This window comes from Halichoeres trimaculatus, unplaced genomic scaffold, assembly GCF_033239565.1.
Source record: "Halichoeres trimaculatus isolate MK-OKI-2021-1 unplaced genomic scaffold, fHalTri1.1 fHalTri1_scaffold_10, whole genome shotgun sequence".
NCBI lineage: Eukaryota > Metazoa > Chordata > Actinopteri > Labriformes > Labridae > Halichoeres > Halichoeres trimaculatus.
Window position 1 is genome coordinate 13,507,467 of NW_027437187.1, and position 13,835 is coordinate 13,521,301.

At 39.4% G+C, this 13,835-nt stretch overlaps 1 protein-coding gene and 1 non-coding gene across 3 annotated transcripts in view; one reads left to right on the forward strand and one right to left on the reverse strand.

Moving 5' to 3' along the window:
* The first annotated feature begins 2,840 nt into the window (after positions 1 to 2,840).
* Positions 2,841 to 2,923, forward strand: trnal-cag (transfer RNA leucine (anticodon CAG)). The gene has a single exon. It is a non-coding gene; the product is annotated as a tRNA-Leu (tRNA).
* Positions 2,924 to 3,629: 706 nt separating this feature from the next.
* The window catches only part of cmip (c-Maf inducing protein), a 53,307-nt gene continuing 43,101 nt past the window's right edge, over positions 3,630 to 13,835 (reverse strand). For both annotated transcript variants that reach the window (XM_074677544.1, XM_074677543.1), the window contains 10 exons: positions 13,736 to 13,762; positions 13,591 to 13,639; positions 13,362 to 13,469; positions 13,144 to 13,260; positions 12,119 to 12,259; positions 10,189 to 10,236; positions 9,918 to 10,064; positions 9,711 to 9,816; positions 9,362 to 9,432; positions 3,630 to 7,636 (listed from right to left, as the gene is read on the reverse strand). In XM_074677544.1, coding sequence (XP_074533645.1) covers positions 7,583 to 7,636; positions 9,362 to 9,432; positions 9,711 to 9,816; positions 9,918 to 10,064; positions 10,189 to 10,236; positions 12,119 to 12,259; positions 13,144 to 13,260; positions 13,362 to 13,469; positions 13,591 to 13,639; positions 13,736 to 13,762 — 868 coding nt within the window. In that variant the 3' untranslated portion in view covers positions 3,630 to 7,582. The remainder of the gene's footprint in view (positions 7,637 to 9,361; positions 9,433 to 9,710; positions 9,817 to 9,917; positions 10,065 to 10,188; positions 10,237 to 12,118; positions 12,260 to 13,143; positions 13,261 to 13,361; positions 13,470 to 13,590; positions 13,640 to 13,735; positions 13,763 to 13,835) is intronic.

Genomic DNA, 13,835 nt, shown 5'->3' on the forward strand with positions numbered 1-13,835 from the left:
TATCTGAAACGACAGTTGTGGATAGGCAAAATGCATTTGCAGATATCTGAAATGTTCTTTTTGTCTAGGCAAAATTAAATCACAGATATCTGCATTGCATATCCAGTCTAGCTTTTACATGTTAAAATGGCTTGCCATAGAACAGGGGGTTATGTCAACCCCATTAGGACAAGCAGGAACCTGGTGCAAAGAAGCGCTGTCTAGCTGGTCTGACCAGCATCCAAATCATGTCTTATGCTGTTTTGTAGCTGCAAGTTTTACTCTAATTTTTTCAAATTTGCAAAAACACCCAATCACTGTGTACTAAGACATAAACATGCCAAAACAACATGTTGAAGATGATGTGTTTTTTTTTTCTTTTCTTTTTTTTTTTTTTTTAACTATCAATATGATTCCTTAAATCTGCATTGGCTGTTATATATCTTTAATGACACATAAAGATCTGACTTTAGATGTAGAAGGTAATCTCCATTGGACAACATGAACACTGACCTAGCTTACTTTATACTCCAACGAGGATGGGTCCTATCACTCCTCAGAACCTTTACACCATCACCTCTCTGACCATCACATCTTTGACCAGCATTATAATCTGTCCACTAAGACTTGTGATGCAAGATGAAAGAGTGGGAGTAAAATATGTGCACATCAAGCTGTAACAGCAAAAGTTCAAAGAGTGGTCATTACACCCCTTCCTTATCACCCTGTGACAGACACAGTTCTATTTGCATTTCAATAATGTAATACTCTGATTTCAATTTTAAAGACTCACTGAAAACTCTGACGCACCTCTCCTCACTTCCTCAGTGACCCCACATTACTTAATCCTTCACGCACTCTGTTGGAGTACACACGTGGGCAACAGCAAAATGTGTTTTGCCATAATAATGGAATAAATTCTTCATCTGTGTGTGACCAAGAAGGGAAATGGAAACACTGTGAATCACTGATGTATTTTGTAAATGTGTTTTGTAACTTATGGAACAGAGAAAGTTCAAATACAGTGAAAAGAATAAGCAGGGAAACTTTTTTATTGTAAGATTCTGCTCTAACTGGAAAAAGAAAAGGTCAAACCACTCATTAACAGTGAGTCCTCAAATAAATCTCTTTCTGTCCATTGTTGACGAGTATATGGGTACGTTCCTACACCTAATCTTCTTTAGGAAAAGGTTTGAGCCACAAATCTCTTCTAATACTACTTTTTTGAAAATTTCACATCTGGTGTTACATCTTGTCGACCCCTTGTGGACACAGCATTACTTACTGCTTTGATGATTTTTTTCAGGAGCATGAGGAAAAAAAAACGTATGCTGTTTTCTACTTTGATTTATTTTATTTTTTTTACAGAAAACATAAATAGGAGTGATTTTGCCTTTTTGAGCAGTAACTCTTTAACACTTACTGATTTGCACTGTAGAGTAAAAAATCAGACGTATTCTCTGCTTCACTAATGGAGGTCTAAAAATTGACCAGTCTGTTCATTAACCAGCCAGCTCCACAGGATGCAACTCTAATTACCTAGTACAGGTTTGGGAAGCTATTGACTCTGTGACAGTGACGGTCTTCTGTTACCACGCTTTACTATTATATGATGTGCAAATAATTCATTGTCACTAGGAGAAAATGAGGAAATGATGTGGGAGTGAAGTGAAATGTTAGCTTTCCCAATAACAAGTGGGATCACATGTGTTGACCTTTAAACTTGAAGTACCCATGATCTTTACCACAAAGGGTTGAACTTAATAGTATCTGTTCAAATGTATGAAAGCAGTCAATAAACCTGTCTGTATCATTAAATCACTGTTGGGTGATTGTAGGTTGATTTAGGCCTACTTAATGGTTTAAAACGTAGCAAACAGTATTGAGTTAATCAGAGAACTCCTTTATCTTTTTTTTTTTTTTTTTTTTTACATCTACATGATATTTCCATAGGTAACAGACTTTAATCATACACATAAGGTCTGGTCAATATAAGTTAATTGAAGAAAGTTTCGCTGGTTAGAAGCTAGTTAGCATAACTTCACCAGTACTTACAGTGGTGCGTGGGTTTATGTACAACCGCAGTAAACACACCAGCAGAGGGAGCACGTGCCCATGATTTAGAGCGTCCTTTCAACAGACACTCACACCCGCACCCCGAAGCCAGGTTTCGAACCCAGCCAGCGGCAAAGACTGTCACAGCAATGACTCCTAATCAATATAAAAACATTACATAGACTGAAAATGTAGTTATTAAGCAGATTATCAGTCGAAAATTTTGAACCATGACTACCAAAACGACAACGAGTCGTTGGGACAGTAAGGGCTCCAAAATAAATAAATAAATAAATAAAATAAAATAAAATAAAATAAAATAAAATAAAAGATGATTGGAGCCAGCCTGCCTTCCATCCAGACATCTACTCAGTGCACTACTTTTTAACTTTTAAACTTTCTAACTTCAAATGTGTATATATTTTATTATATTCTTTACATAGTTCTTTAGTTAATATTTTAATTATTATTATTTCCCCTACTACTTAAGTTCTATTTTTTCTACTTTAAAAAAAAAAATATGTAGTGTTTCTCAGTGTTTTTCTATCTACAATATTTTTACCGAGAGAGTGCAGCTTAAACCGGAGTCAAATTCCTTGTTTTCTGTAAAATACTTGGCGAATAAAGCTGATTCTGATTCTGAGTCACGTAAGAACAGTCACGTTTGTCGACGTTCCCGTGTTACTACACTGTAAAAAACACACAACTTCAAGTTTGCTGAAAAAAAAGCAAGATTTTTTAAAAAAACATTGGACAGCGACCAAGTCACTTTTTATAGTGTGCATACCTCTCCGCGCAGTTTTACAGTCAGGATGGCCGAGCGGTCTAAGGCGCTGCGTTCAGGTCGCAGTCTCCTCTGGAGGCGTGGGTTCGAATCCCACTTCTGACAACACATTTTTCTCTGTTCGTTCTACATGATGAACGTAAACCGAACTACAAGACATCGCCATTATGATAATGACTTTATTTATAAAACAAAAGTAAATTAAAATAGCTAAAGAGAATCAAATTTGGGCTGATTTCAACAATATTCAACATATTTAGCATTTGTCCCTTTGTCTTCTTTATTTCATATAAGGCAGGATTAAAAGTTATTCAGTGACTTAAATATCTGGAGTATAACTTATTAGTTAAAAACAGTTGATAACTGTTTTTAACTGACTGCTGTTAATCTGTATCAACTTTGAAGGTGTGATCTGAATCTGGCTGGTAATTCAGAAGGAGCTCTACTGATGCATGTTTGCATGGTAGAACTACAAGGATGCCTTTCTAGGCCAGTGATCAAATTTGAACATTTGGCAATGAAATTTTCAATGCCTTTCCCCTCAAAGAATCATTCATTCATTATTCATTCACATATTTAGTTATTTTAAGAGTAGCCACTTAGTTTTACATTGTGAAATATAGGAATTGCTTGTCTGCCACTACCTTATGCTATTTCACACTGATGAATCCTGGTTTATCTTTTTCTTTTACCCAGCAGCTTAGTGTATTTCTTTCTCTTTTTTTGTTATAAGAACCAAAAAGCACACATGCCACACATCAGTGAAACATATTCACAGACAATTTATTTTTGATTGAAATTATTTCACATCATAGTTGTTATTTTCCTGTTGAAGATCTTTTGTATTTTTATTACAACAGCCACAGAGCAGCAGCAGCAGCAATAATAATAATAATAATAATAATAATAATAATAATAATAATAATAATAATAACCCAGCAGGAGAAGCAGTTCAATGTGGAGAAAGACTGAAAAAGAGAGAAAAACATAATGGGTGCCCCTTTTTGCAGCTGCCAAAACAGATTTTACTACGAGGAATTATGGGAAATGGAGTTGGGTTTTTTTCAGTGTCAGGCTGTGCTGCATCTGACCCTGTTCCTTTCATAACAACTGTTAAGACTCGAGCACAGCTGTACACGACTTAGACATGGCAGGAACTCTTTACAGTTTGTGTGGGATCAAAAAAAAAGAGTCAGAGATGAAAGACTGGTGAGAGGATTTAGGATGGAAAGCAAAGCACAGTGAGCTCCACAGGATACAGGAGACATGGCAGAACAGGGGAGGTGCTTCTATGTTACATTTTCTGCAGCAATACAAAAACCTTCCATTGTAACCTCTACATGCTGGCCCCAGATTGGCCCGGTGGCAGCTCAGCATGGCATAAAAACTGTGAGGTGAGTTCAGGGACAGGTTTCACTGAGACTGACCACTTTTTTGACAGACTAATTTTTCAGAAAAGATTGATATCATTGCCATGTACACCATGTGTGAGACAAAAGCCAACAGTTAGTTAGCCTAGCTTAGCATAAAGATTGAAAACAGAGGAACAAGTTAGCATTTCTACATCATATGTAGATTTCATCTTGTATTTTAAGCAACCAGTGGTTCTAAACTCAAGAGTAAAGATGAACAAAATATGGATTTATTGGGTTAATGTATTTTTCCTTGGCAGGGTGCAGTTACTTCCTTGAGTCTTGTCACCTGTGGGGGTTTTAATAAATACAGATTTGCTCAACATATAAGATGTAATATGGTAATATGTGATGTGTAATTAAAGATCTTACTGAATCAAGAAAGCCATGTCCACGTGTTCCCAATCTTACACCACACTGAGCTAAACTAGGCTAAGCTAATCCAGCTTCAGTTTAGTTTATTGTAGATAACAATGGCATCAATAATTTCATCCAGCTATTCAAAAGAATAGGGTACGTCTAGATCCCTGAATGTTAAACACTTACTGATTAATATTAGGGATGACAAAAAAAAAGTGTACACTGTGCTTCAAAACTTTCAATTTATAAAACTTCTTAAAAATGAAAAAGGTCAGTCATCATGATCCACCTCTGATGTGATTATTCGGCAGCATTGGAACTAGTTTCTAGTTTTTCTTTTCTTTTCTTAATGAATGTGGTCGATCTCAAATGCTTTAATCACCTGGAGGCAGCTTAAGTCTGAGGAACCAGCTCTGCTACTGGCTTTTTAGAAAAAAGGATATCAACCGAACCCTAACAGCTGCCACCAATAGGATCTCTCAAGGCTCAAGGGAAGATCCTGGCAACAACCAATTGGACTAAAGTTAGATGGGATCTCTCCATTTCAGTCCTTAACTTCAATGAGATAGTGATCAGACCCCTCACCAAAATATCAAACCTTTTACAAAACAAAATTACAAAATAAAATATGATGCAGCAACATGTACATGCAAAACAAAAAAAATGAAATAAAATAAACAACAAAAACACAGGAGACACTTTTTTGATTAAAGTGATTAAATTAAAGAAACAAAGATGATGTTATGAAAAAGTTTTTTTTTAGATTACAGTGCACTTTGTGTGAAAAAAACAACCACACACACATTACTGTAAGATGAAGGCAACACCAGCCTGCCGTTAAAGAGAGGCTGAGAGAAGACACAGAAAAAGGGCAAGGGTTGAAAAATGGTTCAAAGAGAGGGGGAAGGAGACAACTATATACACATGTATATACATCATACAGGATATGAAAGAGAGCACAAGGTCCTAAAGCCAGACCTAAAGATGGCCAGATAAGAACCGAGTCCAAAGCCCGGACAGAAAACTGTCATGGCACCCAATAAATAGGAAACAAAGTGTCTCAGTGGACGGCATCCTGTCTTCTGCTGCAGCTTCTGCCTCGATTCAACAAACATCCGGAGCTTTCTGGACACGAATAAATAAAAATGGATGGACACAGTCAGAGCGAGGGTGACTGGAGAAAAGGGTGGACCTGTCTTGTGTTTTCTAAAGGGCCACTGGCACAAGACATACAAACCTGAACCACATCTAAACAGGGAGGATCAAAAGATCTGACAGTCTTGCAGTGTGTCGGGGCAGTTACCACATCAGATAAAATGTTGCCACAACAAACAGGCAACATTTTGAGGGAATGTAGACGGGGAAATATGGCCTTGAGGTGCCTTTTTTTCTAATCTTTTGTCCCTTCGTAGCCCATTGTGACAAAATATGTACAATAAACTGATGAGGATTATTCATCCATACAGCCTAGAAATGTCACCCATGTGTTATGGCGTTAATATAAATACAGCAGAACGATTCATAAACAGGTGGTGCGACAGATAAAAAGATAACTCATCCACAGCTCCACAAGAGGCACTGTAACTCTTCACTCTGACTTGAACAAGTCAAAGACGCGATCCTTACAGAGTCAGTGTCTTTCTCCACAGGCGGGTCCTAAGTAGTTCCACCAATCAGTACCAAAACCGTGCTCAGGTTGGCCTCATTTAAACAATTGCACAAAACTAAAATGATTATGTTTGGCAAGTGTCCCTTCTTCTCTCCAAAAACAGCCTCAAACTGAGCCAAAAAAGCAGAAGGTATGAAAATATACAACTCTCAGCTGGTGATGGGTCTTGTTTTCAGGTCCATGTTAGGTGCATTTCACTTTGCAGGTCAACGTTGCCACCGTGGCACGATGCACAGAGATCCACGTACGTACGCGCAGCCGACTCGGTGGCTTCTTGTGTTGTTATAAAAAGAAAGACCTGTGTACTTCATTACCGTCAGGATTAATCCAGAGGAGACAGAGTAAAAGGAGGTTTAAAAGACACAACTTATAAATATCAGGCGGTCCCAGACCACCCAGCTAATGCTACACAACTGTCCTATTAAATAGTATTAAGAGATCATGTACACTGAAAACAAATGAAAGAACAAATGTTGCTGTTTAAGCTTTCCTGCAGAGCTCTTGAAATGGTGAAACAAGGATCACTGGGGATTTATCTTCATTTATGTTTTATACAGAAACATACAATATATGAAAGCACAGATGCCTGGAAAAATATGTTCATTCAAGTTGATAAAAACGTTTTTTTTTTTCTTCTTATTTTACGTCATGAATGAGGACTAGGCACAACTCTTCTTCTGTGAGGTAGGACCTCATTTTCCCCATGTAAGATTTGATATCTGAGACTGAAAGCTAAAAAATAGGATCCTAAAAGTGAAGTGATTAACAGTTAGACGTGTCCGTTTTTCCAGGAGCTACATTGTGGATCAGATCAGAGACAAACTGGAATGTGAGCTGCTGTTTCTGGCCTTAATGTCATGGGGGAAGGGGAGAGAAAAGAGGGGCAGTATAGGTGGAGGGATTAAATTTAGGCTGAGTATGAAAACTGCGAGGCCATTTGTAAAAGACAGGGTGAAGGATCAGAGAAAAAGAAATTAATAGGTCCCTTATGTCACAATATAGCAGGTCTTCTGATCACGTTGGTAGAAATTAGGTCCTGGTCATCATTGACAGAAGTAGTAGGAGGGATGGAGAGATCTCAATAGATCGCTCTTTTAGAAAAAAGATGATTCTGTCGCTGATTTCTTCCGTTGAGGATGTCATTGCAGGATTGGTGATTACCTCTGAGGCCGATGGAGACTCAGAGTCCAAAATCTTCCTGACACATCAGGTGATCCTCTGACAGGACTTTCTAATGTTAGTGGTGTTTTCTTGTATCTGAGCAGTGTGAGCGTGATAACTGGTACGTCCAGATATGTTTGAGGGGTGAGAAGGGGTGGTGGATCACCAGGCCTCAGTGTACCGAACATCAACATCTTTCAGGTTGGGCAGTTTGGCCTGCAAAGAAATAGACATGAAAGTGGACACCTCATTAGCACATTAAAACACCCAACTGTATGCGTTTACATCACTTCCTGTCTGGGACACGCCCACTTCAGTCAGACTGAGTGGCAAAACAAACCTCACTTAGCATTGTGGAGAGCAGCAGTAATCAGGGTGAGACCGGTTAAAATGTTGAATATGACATGAAAATTAGGGAGAGTTGGACTCGACATTGATTTGTTAAAGCTACCAAAGAACCAGAGATCCACAAACATCGACATGTGGCCAGAAATCCTATCCTGACATTTGTTTGAACCTGATTTCAACGTCAGGAAGACACACAATGCAAAGCCTGAAAGCTACGAAAGCCTCTTTATGATTCAATTTACAGTATAAAGTGTTTTTACCCAAGTGAATACATGTATTATCTGTTTGTACTTTTGGTATTTAACATAGACTGTATGATTAATAGACATATAGTCTCTGGGATGGTATTTAAGTGAAGTTAAAATGAATGACTTTACACAACACAGCTACAGTCTTGTCTTTCAGTAGCCTGTGAAAACATCGCTCTGATTGCTTTTCAAACACGTTTTTTCAATCAATTGCGCAACAGCTCTTCTCCATTTTTTAAATTTCGTTTTAAAGTGATACTCCGGGATGGAACAAGTTTGGTCCTATCACAAGGTTTAGGGCAGAAATTACCCCTACAGCAGTGATTTTGTGCAGCAGAAGCCCAGGGCGCTCGCACCAAACACCCCCTCCCTGCTCCTCTGCTGGTTTCCTCTGCACTCAGATGGGGCCATTTTTTACTTGACCAAAAACACAAATAAACGGACTCCCACTGAAAAAGTCTGATATCGATTTGTATTCACGCTTTATTTAGAGAATTTTCAGCGCGTTACTTTCACACAAAAACACCGCTAAATAAGGTTCTAGTTCTCATCATGTCGTAAAACGGCGCTACCTCCGCTGCAGAGCCACAGCTGGCTACGAGGCGCTCGCCGCTTAGTGTATCAGTCCGCACGCCGCGTGCCAGATATAAACAAACGCAGGTAGTCTGCCAGGACAAAGAGACACGATGAGAACTAGAGCCTTATTTAGCGGTGCTTTTGTGTGAAAGCAGCGCGCTGAAAATTCTCTAAATAAAGCGTGAATGCAGACAGATATCAGACTCTTTCAGTGGGAGTCCGTTTCTTTGTGTTTTTGGTCAAGTAAAATATGATCCCGTCTGAGTGCAGAGGAAACCGGCAGAGGAGCAGGGGGGGGATGTTTGGTGAGAGCGCTCTGGGCTTCTGCTGCACTAAAACACTGCTGTAGGGGTAATTTCTGCCCTAAACCTTGTGATAGGACCCAACTTGTTCCATCCCTGAGGATCACTTTAAAGTTCAGGCGGTATTGAAGCCAACGCTGCCACTCGTCTCCCTCTTTCTGCCACTCAGTGGGCGTAACTGCAGTGACTTCCATTTGTTGTGACATCATGTGCATACCCTCTATACAAATGGGTCAATCATTCAGTCTTAAAGAGGAGTAGATGTTACGCTACTGTCAAGATCTGTACATTTCTGCTATAACATAAAATTTGAGGCAGATTTCAAAAACATCCATTTGTATTGTGTACATCAAGTACATCATGTTTAGATTAAGAAGATTAAACAATTGGACAATAAGAAGTTGTTTTTCATTTTATTTCAAACTAATACTTTGCAGATGTAAACATGAGTAGTTCTGCAGTTTTACCTTAAGGTCTTCATATGTGTCCGCTGTGAGCTTGGTGCTGTTCATATTCAGACTGCAAAGACTCTTCATGGCTAAAAAGAAGCAGAATTACAGCCATTACCATTACACACCATCACACACACACCCTCCATACATTACCTTTGAGCTGATTATTGTTTGTAACCATGAGGACCAATGAAGAACTCTTATCACTTTTAGCTTCTGACAAAGCTTTCTGTAGAATACAGGAGTATGATACATTGTGTGTGTGTGTGTGTGTGTGTGTGTGTGTGTGTGTGTGTGTGTGTGTGTGTGTGTGTGTGTGTGTGTGTGTGTGTGTGTGTCTGGTTGTAAGTGTGTGATTTCTTACAGCTGAGAGCCAGCAGACCAGCATCAGTGACAGGGGTCTCACAAAGGTTCAAAACCTGCAGACAGGCCAGATGCTCTGATAACAACCTCAACCCTGCATCTCCAAACTGAGGGGAGAAGAAGAGAAACAGAGAGCAGAACATGAAACGTTAGCACCACCTGGATCAGTATTCATCACTTGTGTTTGTGTGTGTGTGAGTGCGTGTACCTGTGTGGACCAGAGGTTGAGCTGTTTGAGTGAAGGCAGCTTGATGAGCTGCTCTGCACAGGCACTGGTGACGTTGGTGAAGGCCAGGCTCAGGTTCTCCAAGTTCCCAAAAGAACCCGAACTCAACAAGCGGGCCAGATCGGCATCCTGAGACATAATAAAGTAAAACATTCATTACTGATGCACAGCTATGTTAAAACTGACCTTCTTATAAGTGAGTACAAGAAAAGTTAGAGGTTGTTTTGTGTCTGTGGAGGCAGTGTAGTCTCACCGTGGACTTTGAGGGCAGAGTGAGCCGGGTGGGGCCTCCTTTCCTTTGCTGAGGAGAACACAGAGAGAAAAGAAAGATGGCGTCTGAGCTCAGTAGCTTGTAGGGACATTTTCAGACTGTAGATGGGGTGTGTGAGCAGCCACTGCATTCAGGTCATACTAAGGAAGTAGGACATGTTTGTATCCTGACAAAAAAAGCCCTTAAAGTGATATGAAAAATATTATACCAGGGTGTTTTAAGAATGTTTTCACTCTGTCTTCTTATAGGGTTGGTGAATTGTACCATTATAATTATTGCAAAATTAATCCATGAAAGCCTTCTATTTCTTTCAGCCTTATTTTTCACAGTTGAGATGTGCTATTTGATTGATATAAAGAACAGAGCAAAATAAATTGTGCAGAAAAAATAGAAACAGATCAGTCTCACTTATCATTTAGGTTGATGGTACATATCACAGGTCACAGAAAGACTCAGTAATGAAGTAATGTTATTTCTCCAAATGCGAAAATACTTATAATTTATGACTAAAAAAAACACTTTTAAGAATAAAATATCTGTCCCACATTGTACAGGGCAGGTTATATCCCTTTAATTATCGTACATACAATTATAAATACATAGAAAAGAAATCCAAGAGAACAAGCAAGTAAGTTCTTTACATGACGCATTAGAATAAAATGACTGCATAAGTAAACACAGCTGCGTAAGATTTAAACCTCTTCATGTGTGGAGTGTGCGATTAGTCAATCAGCGATCTCTTTCCTGAACACTCAGCTCATATACATGAACGGCTCAGAAATGCAGACAGTCAAGTGGATGTGACTCAGCGTGTGAAGCATGCAGACTGAGCTGAGAGGGACAGACTTTGTTCCTGCTCTCATCTTAACTGCTTCAACCTTTTCAGCACCGGCTGAGCTCTGCTAAGTTTTCACACTGCAGTGTTCGAGTTTATAGAGTGAACCACAGAGATGAACCATCCAGTGGGGTGTGAAAGAGGGTAAGGGCTGGCTGAGGTCATTCAGGTCAGAAAAAATCACACCGTGGAAAATATTGGAAGAGTTATTTTCTGTAACTTGTGGATTATATCTTATCCTGAACGGTACACTAGAGGCATGGACTGTAACAAATATGGATGTTGTCTCAGATTTCATCTTATAATCACTAAAGAGGCATGAGGAAGCCCAGAATGGAAATGTTGGTTCTTGCTTACTTCCTGTAAGAGAAGAAACCAGCATGGAGGGGGAGATGACACTTTCACGGGCCTTGTTAAATAAACCACACCACTACTTCTGCTCAATTCTGGATCACTCAAATCTGTATCATAACTAAATTTGAATTAAATGAAACACAAGGCCCTAACACAGTTATCACATCTCAGAGCTCTTTTCAACACAGTTCCAGCTTCATGTGGACACCTAAAGAAACTTCATCTTTTTGGTTCTTCCACGTCAGCTTCATTTTTCAGCTCTGGATGTTTGAAGCTTTAAAGGAACAGTTTACATGATGTCATGTATGTTGACATGGATTATAATGGTCTAAGCTTGTGGGGCAACTCTCGTGTGAAATTCCCCAAACTGCTCAGAGGGCCCTCCCTTTGGCAGGAGCAGAAACATACATCTTAGGTTTAAACATTTTACTCAGGAACAAGTCAGAAAATCCTTGAACCGTAGATTGACTAATAGATCACATGCGTCACTGAGGACACAAGAATTCATCCATAATGAGAAACTGGTGACTTGGTTTCACTCCCCTGAGCTGAACCCGACAGAGGTGTGGGCCGAGCCGGACAGGATGTTCTTGGTTCAAATCTGCAAGAACTTTGGGACGCCAAACAGCTCAGTATTACATTAACTGCAGGCCTCTGTGTACCTTATAAAGTAATCTGTGTTTGCGTGGGTGTGACTGTGTGTGTGTTACTGCTGTAACTCACCAGCTCTTTGAGCTCTCTCTGGCGGTCGCAGAGCTGCTCGTACATACGCAGGCCCACCTGGGTGCTCTCCAGCGTGGAGATGATCTGCAGCTGGGTGTCTTTGTTCTCACTGATGTTGTACTCCAGCATTAGACACAGGATCTACACACACACATATACACACATTAACATTTAACATAACCTGTTGTTCTTTTGGGAACTTAAAGAATAACCTGGTGATGTCACTGTGACGTCATCGGGGCTATTAGGCTTTATTAGAGGACTGAACATGTATATAATACCAGAGAGTGGCAGGTGTTTTCACTGGATAAGGAGGATTGAAGAGGAAATGCCCTTTTTGCACTGTGGTAAATGCATCAGAATACATTTTTTTTTGTCTTTGCTTCTTAAATTTTGACCCACAATTTTAAAATCTGTCTCTGCGACAACTGGAAAACTCTGAAAGGTAGTAACTTATCCACTATCTGCTGTATTAAAACAAGCCATGTTGGAATCAGTTGAGGCTCTGGTGGATATTGATGCACCTTCATAGGGACCATTTTCCATTATTTCATGATCAGGATTACATAAGAGTATTTTCTAAATGCTTTATAACAATATTATATTGCACATAAGCTGGATATTAGGTGAGTCAATCAACACAAATTTATGAGTATGGCTATGGTTCAGAAGATAAATCAGTTTTGTTGATAAACCCATTGGTCCAAATGGGTCAACCCACTGATTTAATGATTTAAACCAGAACTTCAGATTATATAGATATTAGTGCTGTCAGGCGATTAAAAAAAAATAATCTAATTAATTACAGGATTTGTAATTAATTAATCAAATTAATCACATTTTAATCTCATATCTGCTTAAGGTCCCAAAATAAAGAATTTGAATTCCAGGACATTAAAATTACATTAAAAGACATTAAAAAACATTTAAAAAGAGGTATGCAAAAAAAGAGAGACATCAACCCAACAGAAAAATGGATTATAAATAAAAGATGATGGTAGCTGAATGAAGAGAAACACACAAACCTCCACCATGGTCTGGTTCCCTCGCAGAGCCAGTAGCATGCAGGGACCCAGCTTGTTCTCAGCCAGAGAGAGCAGGAACTTCTTGGTTTTATAACAGGAGCCCATCAAGATATGAACCTGAAGGAGAGGAGGACAGAGCCAAGAGTTGTTACAGCAGATCACATTAATAACTCATGCTCAATGTGTTGCTGTGTGTGCGTGTATGTCTGTGTACTTACCATACTGGCAAACAGCTCCCCATCGTCGTCACAGGCCACCCCTCCAGGACTGTAGAGTTGGAACCAGCCATCTTTACCTGAGCGCACACTCAGCAGGCAGGAGTGGACCTGTCACAGACACAGACACAGATGATCTTTCTCTTGGTTCAGTACAAAAACACAAAATCATTTCCACTGTGAAGCTGCTATAGGCTGAAACAATATTGAACATTAACAAACAAACTCTTACCTCCTGCCTCGGGTCCTCTGCAAACCTCTGAATAACATATTTCAGTTCCCTGTTTGAACAAAAGAACAAAAAGATACAATCAACAGGTTGTTTTTACACCAGATGTAATCTGCTAATTATGGTGTCTGATTTCAGATTTACTTACTTTGTAAATTTGGCATGTGCAAGAGCCCTGGAGAGAGAAGAAGACGAGTGTGAGTTTTTTTAAAGCCTGACACACTTGGAGTGAAAAATGAAAGAAACAA